The sequence below is a fragment of the Rhipicephalus microplus genome, unplaced genomic scaffold (genome assembly GCF_043290135.1).
Source record: "Rhipicephalus microplus isolate Deutch F79 unplaced genomic scaffold, USDA_Rmic scaffold_704, whole genome shotgun sequence".
NCBI classification, from domain to species: Eukaryota; Metazoa; Arthropoda; class Arachnida; order Ixodida; family Ixodidae; genus Rhipicephalus; species Rhipicephalus microplus.
The window spans coordinates 22,399-33,766 of record NW_027465260.1 but is presented as its reverse complement, the minus strand read 5'-3'; the positions used below and the strand labels follow the sequence as shown (position 1 = coordinate 33,766).

Sequence of the window (11,368 nt, the reverse complement as noted above, 5' to 3'; positions counted from 1 at the left end):
TAGCGAACTCATGTCATCTTGTCAAATTGATGACTAAATTGACATTCTTTAATAAATGTCTGTAATCACTAAAGAAGCGTGCCTACTTGTGAGCTAGTTGCACAGTGGAGGTGTCGCTACTTGTGTTCAATGGATTGACAACCAGTCTACCATTGTCTTTCATGACAATTTAAATAAGCTCATCGGGCTGCCCTGATTTAAGATGTCTTTTCTTTGATTCGATAGACTTGTCTTCATACTGCTTGATTAACATAAATTTGGTGACCACCACTGTAACATAGTGGTTATGCCATTCCGACACTGAGTTAATGGTCACAGGTTCCTTTCATGTTGCAGTTTATGCCTTTCAGCAGGAAAAGATGCAGAAGGGATTCAGGCCTGTATTCACAAGCGAACCTTATCCTTATGCGTATGTTTTCTTTAAGTTTCTGTGCACTTTATGTTTGCTATAAGGGCATAAAAATGAAAACAGGATGATAGATAACAACAATATCGATCAATAAATAATGACACACTTGGTTTCTCAAGTGAACTAAAGGCACCAATTAGGAAACACAACGTAGGAATAAGATTTGTTCATGAATACAGGCCTTAGAGTTATGTGCACATAAAAAGTTCACGTGGCGAAAATTGATCCCCTGACATCTTGTCTCTTGATTGCACTGTACTCAGCTTGGTAAAGCACGCTACCTTGCTTATCTGTCCTTATTTCTCAACAGTGTTTGTATACCTGTCAGATGCTTGTTGCTCATGCAGTAAGAGAAATGGATGAGCTGCAGTCCGTGCAGGTAAAATGATTGACGGGCTGTGCCGAGGGGTGCACTTTAACGAGGACAACTTGCATCTGTGATAGCCAGCCTACATGCCTGTAAAATTCTCACAGATTGAAACATGGTACCAATACTATTAGCATATTGTCAGGTGTGTGCTATTATCTCAGATGGCAAAGCCATGTCGATGTGAATCTGGCTGATAAATGTTATGTTGGCTTTTATGCAAGCATTTGAGTCGAAATTACACCAGTATGATACCAGTGATGAGAGAGGAAATGAAAATGTGTGGTGTGTGCATTGATTAGCCATAAATTGTCACATTTAATTATGTGAGAACTGTACATTCATGTTTATTTTTTTATACATTTATGTTCAGCCAGACAAATGTTGCTCGAATAGGGAGTATACGAATTTGTGTTTTACGAATTTGTGTTGAGGTTCACATACTCTTTTTCTGTATCTGAATATGGGAAAGAGGTGGCTAAAGTGATGAAAGAAGGATTACACTAATTGCATGCTAGCTCATGTGTACCAGTTTGTTGATTATTTCTTGATGTTCTTTAACTGCCCAGGCTACACAGGACACACCATAGATATTGTCAAAGTGCCCATGGAATGCGAGCTTTGACTTAGATTCAGGGTGTAATTGGTGAGAGGAAAGTCTATCCAGTTTCTACACCTAAAAATGAAATTTTTGCCTTCTCATGCATGTTGGTGGTACTTTTCAAGAACCATGAAACTGTCGCTTGATTTCAGTGCCAATCAGTCTTATTAAGCTCACCAAATGGGGCAGCACTCTCCTGCATTTGCTCTGCCTTAGAAAAAGCTTGTGTTCACGGTCTTCAACTTTGTTTTGATGAACACGTGGCTAGATTATGAAGAGCAGGATTCCTGGATAGCACAATCGCTAAGGCATGTGAGAAATTGAAAAGATGTACCATTTTGCCTTGCAAACACAATCTTTCCCATGACTTAAAAACATTGCTTAGCGCTAAGGAGTGGAAGTCGTCTTTTCCTCCCCAAACAAATTGTTTAGCATGTGTGACCTTATGAACAAGCAGACCCAATTAAGTGTGTCAAGAAGGGCATGAAAAAAAAACGCGGTATTGAACACACACAATTCGGTGATTGCGTAGTGGGAATAATGCATCATATCCTGTTGTCATGCGATGGATCGTAAATCGGGCAGAGTGGAAGGTGCCTGAATTTTTGACTGGGTGGAAGGTCAACATCCATTAACACAGGCGACACACTCCTACCTAGTAGATTACTGTCGTGAGTGCGGATGTACCTCTGCACCTCACAGACAGCATGATACTTTCTAGGCATAAAAAGCAGCTTGCCCGAGAAATTATTTCTTCAACGTCTGACGAAAGAATGAAAGATGCTTTAGCCAGCCATCAATTAAGCTTTCGGATAAAAAATACATTTATTTCATCAGCGTGTGTCGCAATTCGACATGGAATTCGTTTTGTGGATATTTACAGCACAAGTGCACTTCATAGGTCCTTTTTCTTTTCTTTTTTTGTAGTGTTTTCGAGCACTGCACTGTCCTGAGCATGAATCTGCATCAACAAGCTCAATTTCCCCCTCTAAGTAAGAAGCAATAATTGTCAACTAGGCTCAAACTTAAACTTAAATTTTTTGTTAAAGAATATCGTGTGTAAGCTGGGACATTTTTAGTATCAACCATGTGCACCCACTCCAAGTAATTTTCATGGATTCTGAGATAAACTGCTTGCATTCTTATATCTTGCATAGACAGCATATGGGCTCAAAAATGTTGTAATCTTGTGTGCATTTCACACGGGCTGTGTGAACCTCTCTTACAGTATTGTTATTGAATGGAAGGAAAATTGTGACATCTTCAGCTATTTTCACAACAGATCGATGTCGCCAATAACTGTCCTTTATTGTCATTCAGAAAAGTCCTCGACAGTTCAAGCAACCAAGGCATTGTTAATATCTATAAGAACAGACTTGCATGAACGGCTGTAAACTCAAAATGACGCAGTATACCACACATAACCGCCGCTCTGCTGTCTGGTGTTAAGTGTATGTGCTCCCCCTCCTTCTTTACTCCTTTCAATTTTCTCCATCCCTTGCCCCTATGCAGGGTAGCACACCAGTTACTCTAAACTGGTTGACTTCCCCGCCTTTCCTCTACTCTCTTGTTTCCTTTCCTTTTTAAGGCTGGAATATATTCTTGCATTTCTCATATTTTTGTCGAACTACGTTTTCAATCGTCATTGCAGGCCTGAATGTGGGACCTGTTGTTGCTGGTGTTATTGGGGCAAAGAAGCCACATTATGACATCTGGGGCAATGCTGTCAATGTTGCAAGTAGGATGGATTCCACGGGTGAAGTGGAAAAAATTCAGGTAAAGCAAGTTTTATAGTTTTGCACTCGAATACAGTTTTGTGCTATGATGTTGGAACCGCGAGGGCAGCAGGGGGAGGGGAGGAGGTGCTTGAGCGGTCATTGTTCTTGATTTGCGATAGAAAAAGCGTAAGAGGGAAGAAGCAGGTGAAGATACCTATCTATGGAAAGTGTAAAGGAAGGGGCAAAAATGGAATACAAGCAGATTGCCACACAAGTGTGCTGGTTTTGGAGTTTTTAATCTCAAGCAAGCTCCTCCATGGTAAAGAGTAATTGGACAAAATAGGAGAGGGCCCTTGCTTCATCGCATAATGAAGATGGCGATAGAAGAGCCTTTAAGAAGATTGCAAATCTGTGCTTGGTGAAATGCCTCATTGAGTGAGCTTGCATTTGCCGTTTTTGCTGGACCGGAGGATATCCTCATGTGAAATTTCATGTCTTGAGACAAGTGGGAAAGAGGTTCTTCAGATGTTCTCACAATTTGTGGCATAGCGTGGCAGACAGCTGCGACAATTGGTAGTTATTCATGTGAAAAAGTCAGGGCATGCAAACATGGACACAACAGAGAAGTTGAAGGGGCTATGACGTGGGAACCTAATAATTTGTGTTTTTTCAGCAAAAATGGGAGGTTCTCTTATGCATATACAGTGGACTCCCATTAAACAAAACTCGGTTAAACGGAAAAGCCGCATAAACGAAACTTTCCAGGCACATTTGGTTGGTCTCCTATATATTTAATGATAAAGAGTTTCGGGTAATCGGAACATTTTTTCTCGCTTACGTCGGTGAAATGGAACTAAAACAGGCAAAATCCATGAATGGCGAAAGTGGCCACGGCAGTCTAGCAATCGTAAAACAAATGCCAAAGTTAGCCTAGCCTACCCAAGCCAATCCGGCGATTGCACATGTCCGCGCACGCCGAGCAGCAATCGACGTCTCGTCGTGAACTTGAGGACGGCCTTGAGGAACCATCCTGAGCTCATTTCAGTGGCTGACAGGGCAGCAAGAGATGCTGTCATCCTGTTGCAGTGCTACTTTGAACACTATGGTGGCACAGAGTTCTTGCCCAGACTTTCAGCAATGCACTTCTACTATGTGAGAAAGTGCTTGAACAAGGCTGAGCAAGTTGTTATCGCCTCCCTTTTTCCAAGTCAGCGATATTAGCAATATTTTTCTTCCTAATCAACTATATTACTGTTCTATACTTCAAAATCTCTTTGTTCAGTGAGCGACAGTTACTGCTTTTGAAATAAAGTTATATTTCATTCATTTTGTAAGCTTTGCTTAAATGAAACTTCTCATAAATGGAACAAATTTTCTTGTCTCTTCAAGTTCTATTTAATATGAGTCCACTATAGAAGTCTGAAAAGTGAACCTTTAAAAATATTTCGGGACAAAACAAGCTCGAAAAGTGCCCGGCTGTAAACCTTGCTCACCTCCGGCAACCGCCATTTTGCTATGGCGCGTGTGACGTCATGAGCTGGAAGGAGCAGAGTTGTCGCCTTTTACTAAAGTTTCAGCCGTTGCAAATTGTTCAGTTTCAGTTCCAAGCCGAAGGAAGCTAAAATATCTCAATTTGACACGTAGCCTATCATAGAACATTATCATTTGTCAGAATGCAGGCGCTTGCTCAGGCAACTGCTTGTTACATCACGGCTCGTGAGTGTGTCAGTGTAGCACGACTCCCAGGCTGCTAGTGTGCTTATAATATTATTAAATTCTAAATTGAGTACTTGACCAAATGCAACAATATTTTGCCAGCTTATTTGTGAATGCGGAAGATAACCCGGATAACACAGATTATGATAAAAAATTGGGTGTCATGGCCCTTTGAAGATTGCACAAACGCCGTTTGTCTTACCTGTCGTCGTGTTTGCATGCCCGGTCTCTCCAACTGAAGCACCAGAAAAGTACTGAGAAATAGCGTACATTATATCTAGAGACTCTCGGAACTTAGGTTCTGGGTTCCTCGGAACCGCTGATGATGATTTTGCAGCACAATAGGTTTAAAAAAAAAAGTGGAAGGGGAGGTGTTTCCTCGATCATTGTTGCATACTTGAAATCCCCCAAAACGGGTATGGGGTGTCTGTGCTTGCTTGGGATTCCTCCGTGATCAAAATGGTGGTGGGGGCCATGATTAAAATGCCATTTCAGGCATTTAATCTCTGCTAAAGTGAAAAAAAAAATAGCATAGTGGACGGTTTCAACATCTGAAACATGAGACATTCTTATTTGTTGGCTCTGCAGGCTAGTATGTTGCAGTGCAAGAGAAGTAAGTCAGCCATTGAAACTGCTTTGTGGGCACGGTGATATTCTAAATATTACATTTTACGTTGCACACAGGTGACGCAGGAAGTTTACAGTATACTGGAGCCCCTGGGCTACCCGCTGGAATGCCGTGGTTACATCACTGTGAAAGGCAAAGGGGACATGCTCACCTATTTCCTGACGGGCAGACGGAAACCCGCCGTCGAATCTGCCAACAACCGGTTGTAACACGCCACTTTTGCTCCAAAGACTTTGCGTAATGCAGGCCCAACTGCTCCACGTGCATATATGTACGTGCATAAATGTGAATTGTTTTTCATTACCATTGTCACGAATACCACACACGAGTGCACCAGGCAGGCCTACTTGTATGAGCTCTCACCGTGTTGTGAATACAAGTGTTGCTAGAGAAACCCTCAGAGCTGCCTGCTCTTGTCTAAAGGGCGTAGTGTCATTCTACAAACCTTTACATTCCATTGTGTGTAGCATATTCTTTTTCCCTGTAGGCATCAGCCATCACCTGTTTGTTACAATGTTACAGGCTTAGTCCACTGTGCATAAGATTCCCCATACACAGTTTCACGTTGGTTAAGTTGCAGCTTCTTTAAGTATGTGTTAGCGTCTGGGTTTATTTCAGTGTTTTCGTGGCTTCCTTGTTGTTGAGAGGACCAATGTACAGTAGCCAGTGTGTGCCAACTGTGTAAGAAAACGTGAGAAAGCTGTTAGTGTGCACGAGAAACCAAAAAAAAAGGAAAGCCTGAGTGAGGTTCATTTATAAGCCATCGGTAGTTCTTCTAGTGGTGACTCAGAAGTCGCAATGGTACTTCAAAAGCTGCACAGTGACTGTTTTGACCGTGCATAATAGTTCTGGGTTCTCTGCTGTAACGAGAGCTTTCATTTCTGCCTTTTCACAATTCAAGCAACCTGGCCATGTCAACGAAGATGCTAGTAGCCGTGACAGTGAGTGTGGAGCACTCTCCACGCTCGCCATCATGGCTACTAGCGGAGCGGCGCTCATTAACACCCCAGGTTTAAATGGACATAAATGCCCCTTGAAGTAGAAGTCATGACCGCTGCTGTAGCTCAGTTGGTAGAGCACAGGACGTATCATATGACAGTTGGAGGTTCAGTCCCTGTCAGCCGCAACTTCTCTTTTCATCCACTTTTCTTTCTTCACATTTGCATTACATTTACTACAAATAACATCCTATATACTTTCCTTGGCATCATTGTCTCTCATTTCTCATTAATATTGTGTCTAACAAAAAGAAATGAGCCGCTAAGTTTTCACTTTACACCATGCTCTTGTGCTGTCTCACGTGTGTGCATTTTCAAAAAAAGGGCTTGTGTAAGTCGGGCAAAGCCCCAACAGGGCTGGTGGGCACGTTTCACCTTCTCTTGTTAACCATCTATATGTACATAATGCATTGGCAGTGATTCAGCACGAGCCCGTTCGTAATGTTAATAATGTTCTATCTACGACTCTAGGCAAACCTTGAGCATGACGGCTCTGCTATAAAATTTCTGTAGCGAGTATGTGCCTCTGATATTGGACTAATCCCATCACGTTCCGCTTTTCTTGCTAACCATCTGTACGGAATGCCAGGGCAGTCATTGAGTTCATGTGGCTTCATGAAAATAATGACTATTAGTACACGCATCGACTATAACAGCTCTGCCATAAAAAAATGGTTATTTTCACAGCCTTTCTTCATGAAAAATGCTAGCTAAAGCCTCTGCTATTTGAAATCTTCTGGAAATAATTTTGGCACATAGGTACTGTTCTGCAATTTTTTTTTAGGTTTGTATGTGTGTATGTGTGTGGAAGGAAGAAGAAGGGGGAGAATTGCAGGGATGAGAAATGCCTGAAAAATGTAGTAGCTTTCTGTTTGACTGCATTGTTGGAAGGTTCTCATTCAACAGGCATTTGTACTCCTTACTTGGTGAAAAGCTAGTGAGCAACTTTATTTTTTTTTTTTTGGTCAACTTGCCATGCTGTTGGGGCATTGGTTTAATTAAACTATGGCAGCCTTCAAAGTATTAATTTCACCCTGTATGACACCATTTTTCTTCTTTTGAGACGTCGCTCTGATTATTTTTTTCCGCTGTACACTAACAAGAGCTCAACGTAAGTGGCATCTTCCTAATGAGTTGTGAACATAGGTTTGCAGAATAGATGAGTGACCTCTGACATGTATTTCTGCTCACTTGAGAGCAGCAAAGCTTGAGAATTAGGAAGGGTGCACAAGTGTGCGTGCAACTGTATGTGCCTGTTGCGTGCGAAAATCGGGTATTTTCATTTACTGGTCGTTACTGTTAGAGTTCTATGAGCTGTTGTATATATTGACGCGCGTATGTGCCAGTGCGTCATCACAATATTTCAATCCCCCTTTTACGTGATTACGCTAACTTTGGTCTTGAAGGGCCCTCTGCTACGAGCCTTCTTAATCGCTAATGCAAGCGTAGTGTAGAGAATCAGACTATCAAGGAGCGATATTGAGAAGTCTCGCCGATGTACTATATTCTGTACCATACTGTAGATCAGCAGTGCTCTTCAAATGTCCTATCATTGTGTAAAGCCATCACTCACACTCTGCAGCCACATCTCACTATCCTCAACGCTTGGCAATCAGTGTAAATGACCTCATACATGTTTATTATTGTCATGCCCTGCGTGTGGGGAATCGTTCATCTATTGCACACTCCTCCTGGTGCACGCAGCATTCGCACTGAGTCTAGCAGTGGTTAGTTGCTTGGGCTGGAATGGACCATTTCGATGCGTGTTCTCTGTACAGTCTGTTCTAATTGTTAATTCCTGCATAGTCAGCGCATAGCATGTAGTATTTCGAACCGTCGTTTATGGTGTTGTTTCTTGGACGCGTTCGTTTTTCATTGCATCCCTTTTTTTTTCTAGTCAGCATTGGGGATCAGTTTTGTCTAAAGTTGAAATTACACTACAGATCTGCCCTGTCATTCTAGTCGTAGTAAGAGTGTTGCTGGGAGACAGGCGTTACAGGCCTAGCACCCTCTGCTTTGTTTGAGTGATGGGTCTCTTGTTTGCATAGTACAGCTAGTGAGTTGGTATTTTTGTTTCGTTTGCAGTGATTTGGCTTAAGCTCTGTGAAACAGTTTATATGCCGCCTTATTTCATCTATACACTCTGGATCTTATTCATTTACAGCACCGAGTACAAAATCTCTTGCTGCCTGCACAAGTTCTTGAGCCAACTTTTTTGCTCCATACATAAAATTGCCTGTAACAATGACCAAGTCTTAAATGTTGAATAGTTAATTTCATGTTCTTAAAAGCTGAGGCATCCTTTAGTCTCACTGTAACACATGTACGAGCGTGCCTGAAGTTGAAATACTGTGAGCAAAAGTTAAGGCTGGCAGGAATATTTCAAGGTAGGACTGAATATAAATTGAAAGATAGTACTGGCGAGTCTAAAGTACATGCCTTGTGAAACAGCTTATGGTGCACACAAACATGTGCATAATGTTATGATCAGAACATTTGTGCCACAATGTGCTCAAACATTATCTGAGCATCTTGCAAAATAGAAAAAAAAGAAGTTGAAACACCTTTCAGCTGCTGTAAAAAAAAAAAAAAAAGGTGAGCTCAGTGTTAATGCGGGTCTTTGAAATCCTTGAAAAGCCTTGAATTCGAAAATTTCCTTTTCAAGGCCTTTAAAGTGCTGTAATATTTGGAAATCTTGGAATTTCCTTTTTTTTTAATACACATTGTCACACATTTCACAGCGCATTATTTGTGATGCTGTAAATGTGTCAGGTGACATTTGTAATGTGTGCCCATCACAAAAGAATTGAACATCAGTAGCTTTTGTGTGGAACAAACACCGTGCATTTCTGGAAACTCAGCAAAGGCAGGAACTGGAGGATGGGAAACAGAAAAATAAATGATGCATTGAGAAGGACGTTGAAATGCTTACAAAAAAGAAAAAGAAGCGAAAACCCGCTAATAAGGAATTAATAGCTAGAGCACACTCATAGGCAGAAAGGCAAGAGACAATTAGCGACCTGACATGCATCATCAAGTGAAATAGCCTGGGGAAGGCTGCCAAGGCCAAGTAGCTGGAGATAGTGAATATTGATATGGAAATTTAGAAAAATCAATAAGGCAGCCCTTAGTGACAAGGGTTCCTTATATAAGTATTCCTTAGTTTTCCCTATAGTATGAGTAAAAGCTTGCATCTTGTGTTGTACTGAAAGTGGTTACCTATGCAACTTTAAGGAAAAATCATTCAAAGTTGTCTAAAAAGAAAATTTCATTAAAGCCATGTTTTTGATGTCTGCTCCTTTTAAGATGAATTCTACTTATTTCAAACCTCCATCCTTCCCTGAACATCTGTTAGTTGGGTTTCTAGCAGACAATGTGGTCTTTGAAAATTTGCACACGTAGCCTTGTAAGTCCTTGAAAACCCTTAATTTTTTGTCATGTAAATGAGCATGAACCCTCTGAGCTGCTCTTATCCTGCAAACTTAATCATGCCATGTTATTATATTAGCGTCGACGTGTGCTAAGGCCATTTGTGATTACCAATCACAGTGGGCAGAAGGGTGCATTTCATTTTGGGAAAACAATTCCAAGTGTAGATCAGGTGGAGGAATTTTCTTTGTTATGCTGTGGAATGCTATCCAGCTTAGCCAGATGTTGCAGCTTTCCACGAATCTTGCCATTAAAGCAATTTTCTAGACATTGGGATATGCTTTATGGAATTGAAAGTATTGAAAAGCTTTTCTGGTGTTAAATTCTTTTAAGTGAACGAGAGTCTGTGCGCATGAAGTGGGTCTAACCTTTACTAAGACTGCTTCACTAAATGGTCTGGAAAGATTGGAATGATAGCTCTGTTTAGTGATTAAGAAAACATCAGAAGTTTTCATACCCTTGGAAAAAATTGTTTCATTTGTACATCTTGGTCACACTTAGTCTTCGCTTGTGCAAACTTGTTGTGTATTTTTGCCTTAAGTCTACCATTGGAACATCATTTTTTCGATTAAGCATTTACAAATTTTCTGTCAGGCTTGTTACTAATCTGACAAAATTTGTCTTTGAAATACACCTTACTTGCTTTTTGTGTTCAATCTTATTTCACATTTAGAAATCCACTAATTTTGAGAAGTCGCCTGTGTAGTTTTTAGTAATAAGTTTGTATAGGTGAAATGTGGTTACTGTATAAGCACTGGTTTGGTATGTCATAACATACGTAAGGCAGCTCCTTCTAAGGAACATAGGAGCATGCTTGGCTGCTGACATCTCATTCTTGTATGTTCGGTACAAGTCGTCAAGTTTGTGTGAGGCATCTCATTCCTGTGCCAAACAGTTTCTGAAAAGTAAATTATTTTCAGTTACTCATACACAATTCACACACACATCCTTGTGAAATACGTTTGGCAAACACATTTCATCTGTCTTACTGTGCAAGGCATCAATGCATGAAAATGTAAATGTTGCCCGTTGTTTTCTTTCTAACATACTTTATCATGTAACGTGAAGTTTTAAACACTGTGTACATAGCCTGCTTGAAGAAAGCTTGTTTCTACTGAGCCTTATCTTTCCTTACTTTTTTTTTTGTTGTTGTGCTTGGACAACATGACAGATTTCTCGAGGCTTGTGAAGTTGTCCAAAGGTGCATCTGCTACTTTTGAGACGTATATAAATAATGTTAAATGTGACTTATGTGTGGTTTCTCTTACATTACCATCAGAGGATATATCTAGTCGCATAGCCGTACATATACCATTGGTGTAGCCTGGGGACTCAACCCTCCTCGTACACACGTATGCAGAATTTGTCTACAGTATTGTGTAAATGGATGATGTGTCTGTGTGCGTGCATGTGTGTGCCTGCAGATAAGGGTGGAGGGCCCCCTTCCCTAAATAAAATCCTGGCTCTGTTCTTGCATGGTGCATTCCCTTTGTGCCTATGAA

General features: G+C 40.9%; 1 protein-coding gene across 1 annotated transcript; it reads left to right on the top strand.

The window, feature by feature from the left end:
- Positions 1-3,007: 3,007 nt before the first annotated feature.
- LOC142795501 (adenylate cyclase type 2-like) lies at positions 3,008-11,113 on the top strand. The gene is made up of 2 exons (XM_075886066.1): positions 3,008-3,153; positions 5,496-11,113. Exons 1-2 carry the CDS (start codon positions 3,121-3,123, stop codon positions 5,646-5,648), a joined length of 186 nt encoding a protein of 61 aa, XP_075742181.1. The 5' UTR covers positions 3,008-3,120; the 3' UTR covers positions 5,649-11,113.
- The last annotated feature ends 255 nt before the right edge of the window (positions 11,114-11,368 follow it).

Bases quoted from the DNA above. Each gene is read 5' to 3' on its own strand.
- LOC142795501 (XM_075886066.1), top strand. From the start codon at position 3,121: ATGGATTCCACGGGTGAAGTGGAAAAAATTCAG. The intron at 3,154-5,495 runs GTAAAGCAAGTT...CGTTGCACACAG, and splicing joins GTGAAGTGGAAAAAATTCAG to GTGACGCAGGAAGTTTACAG.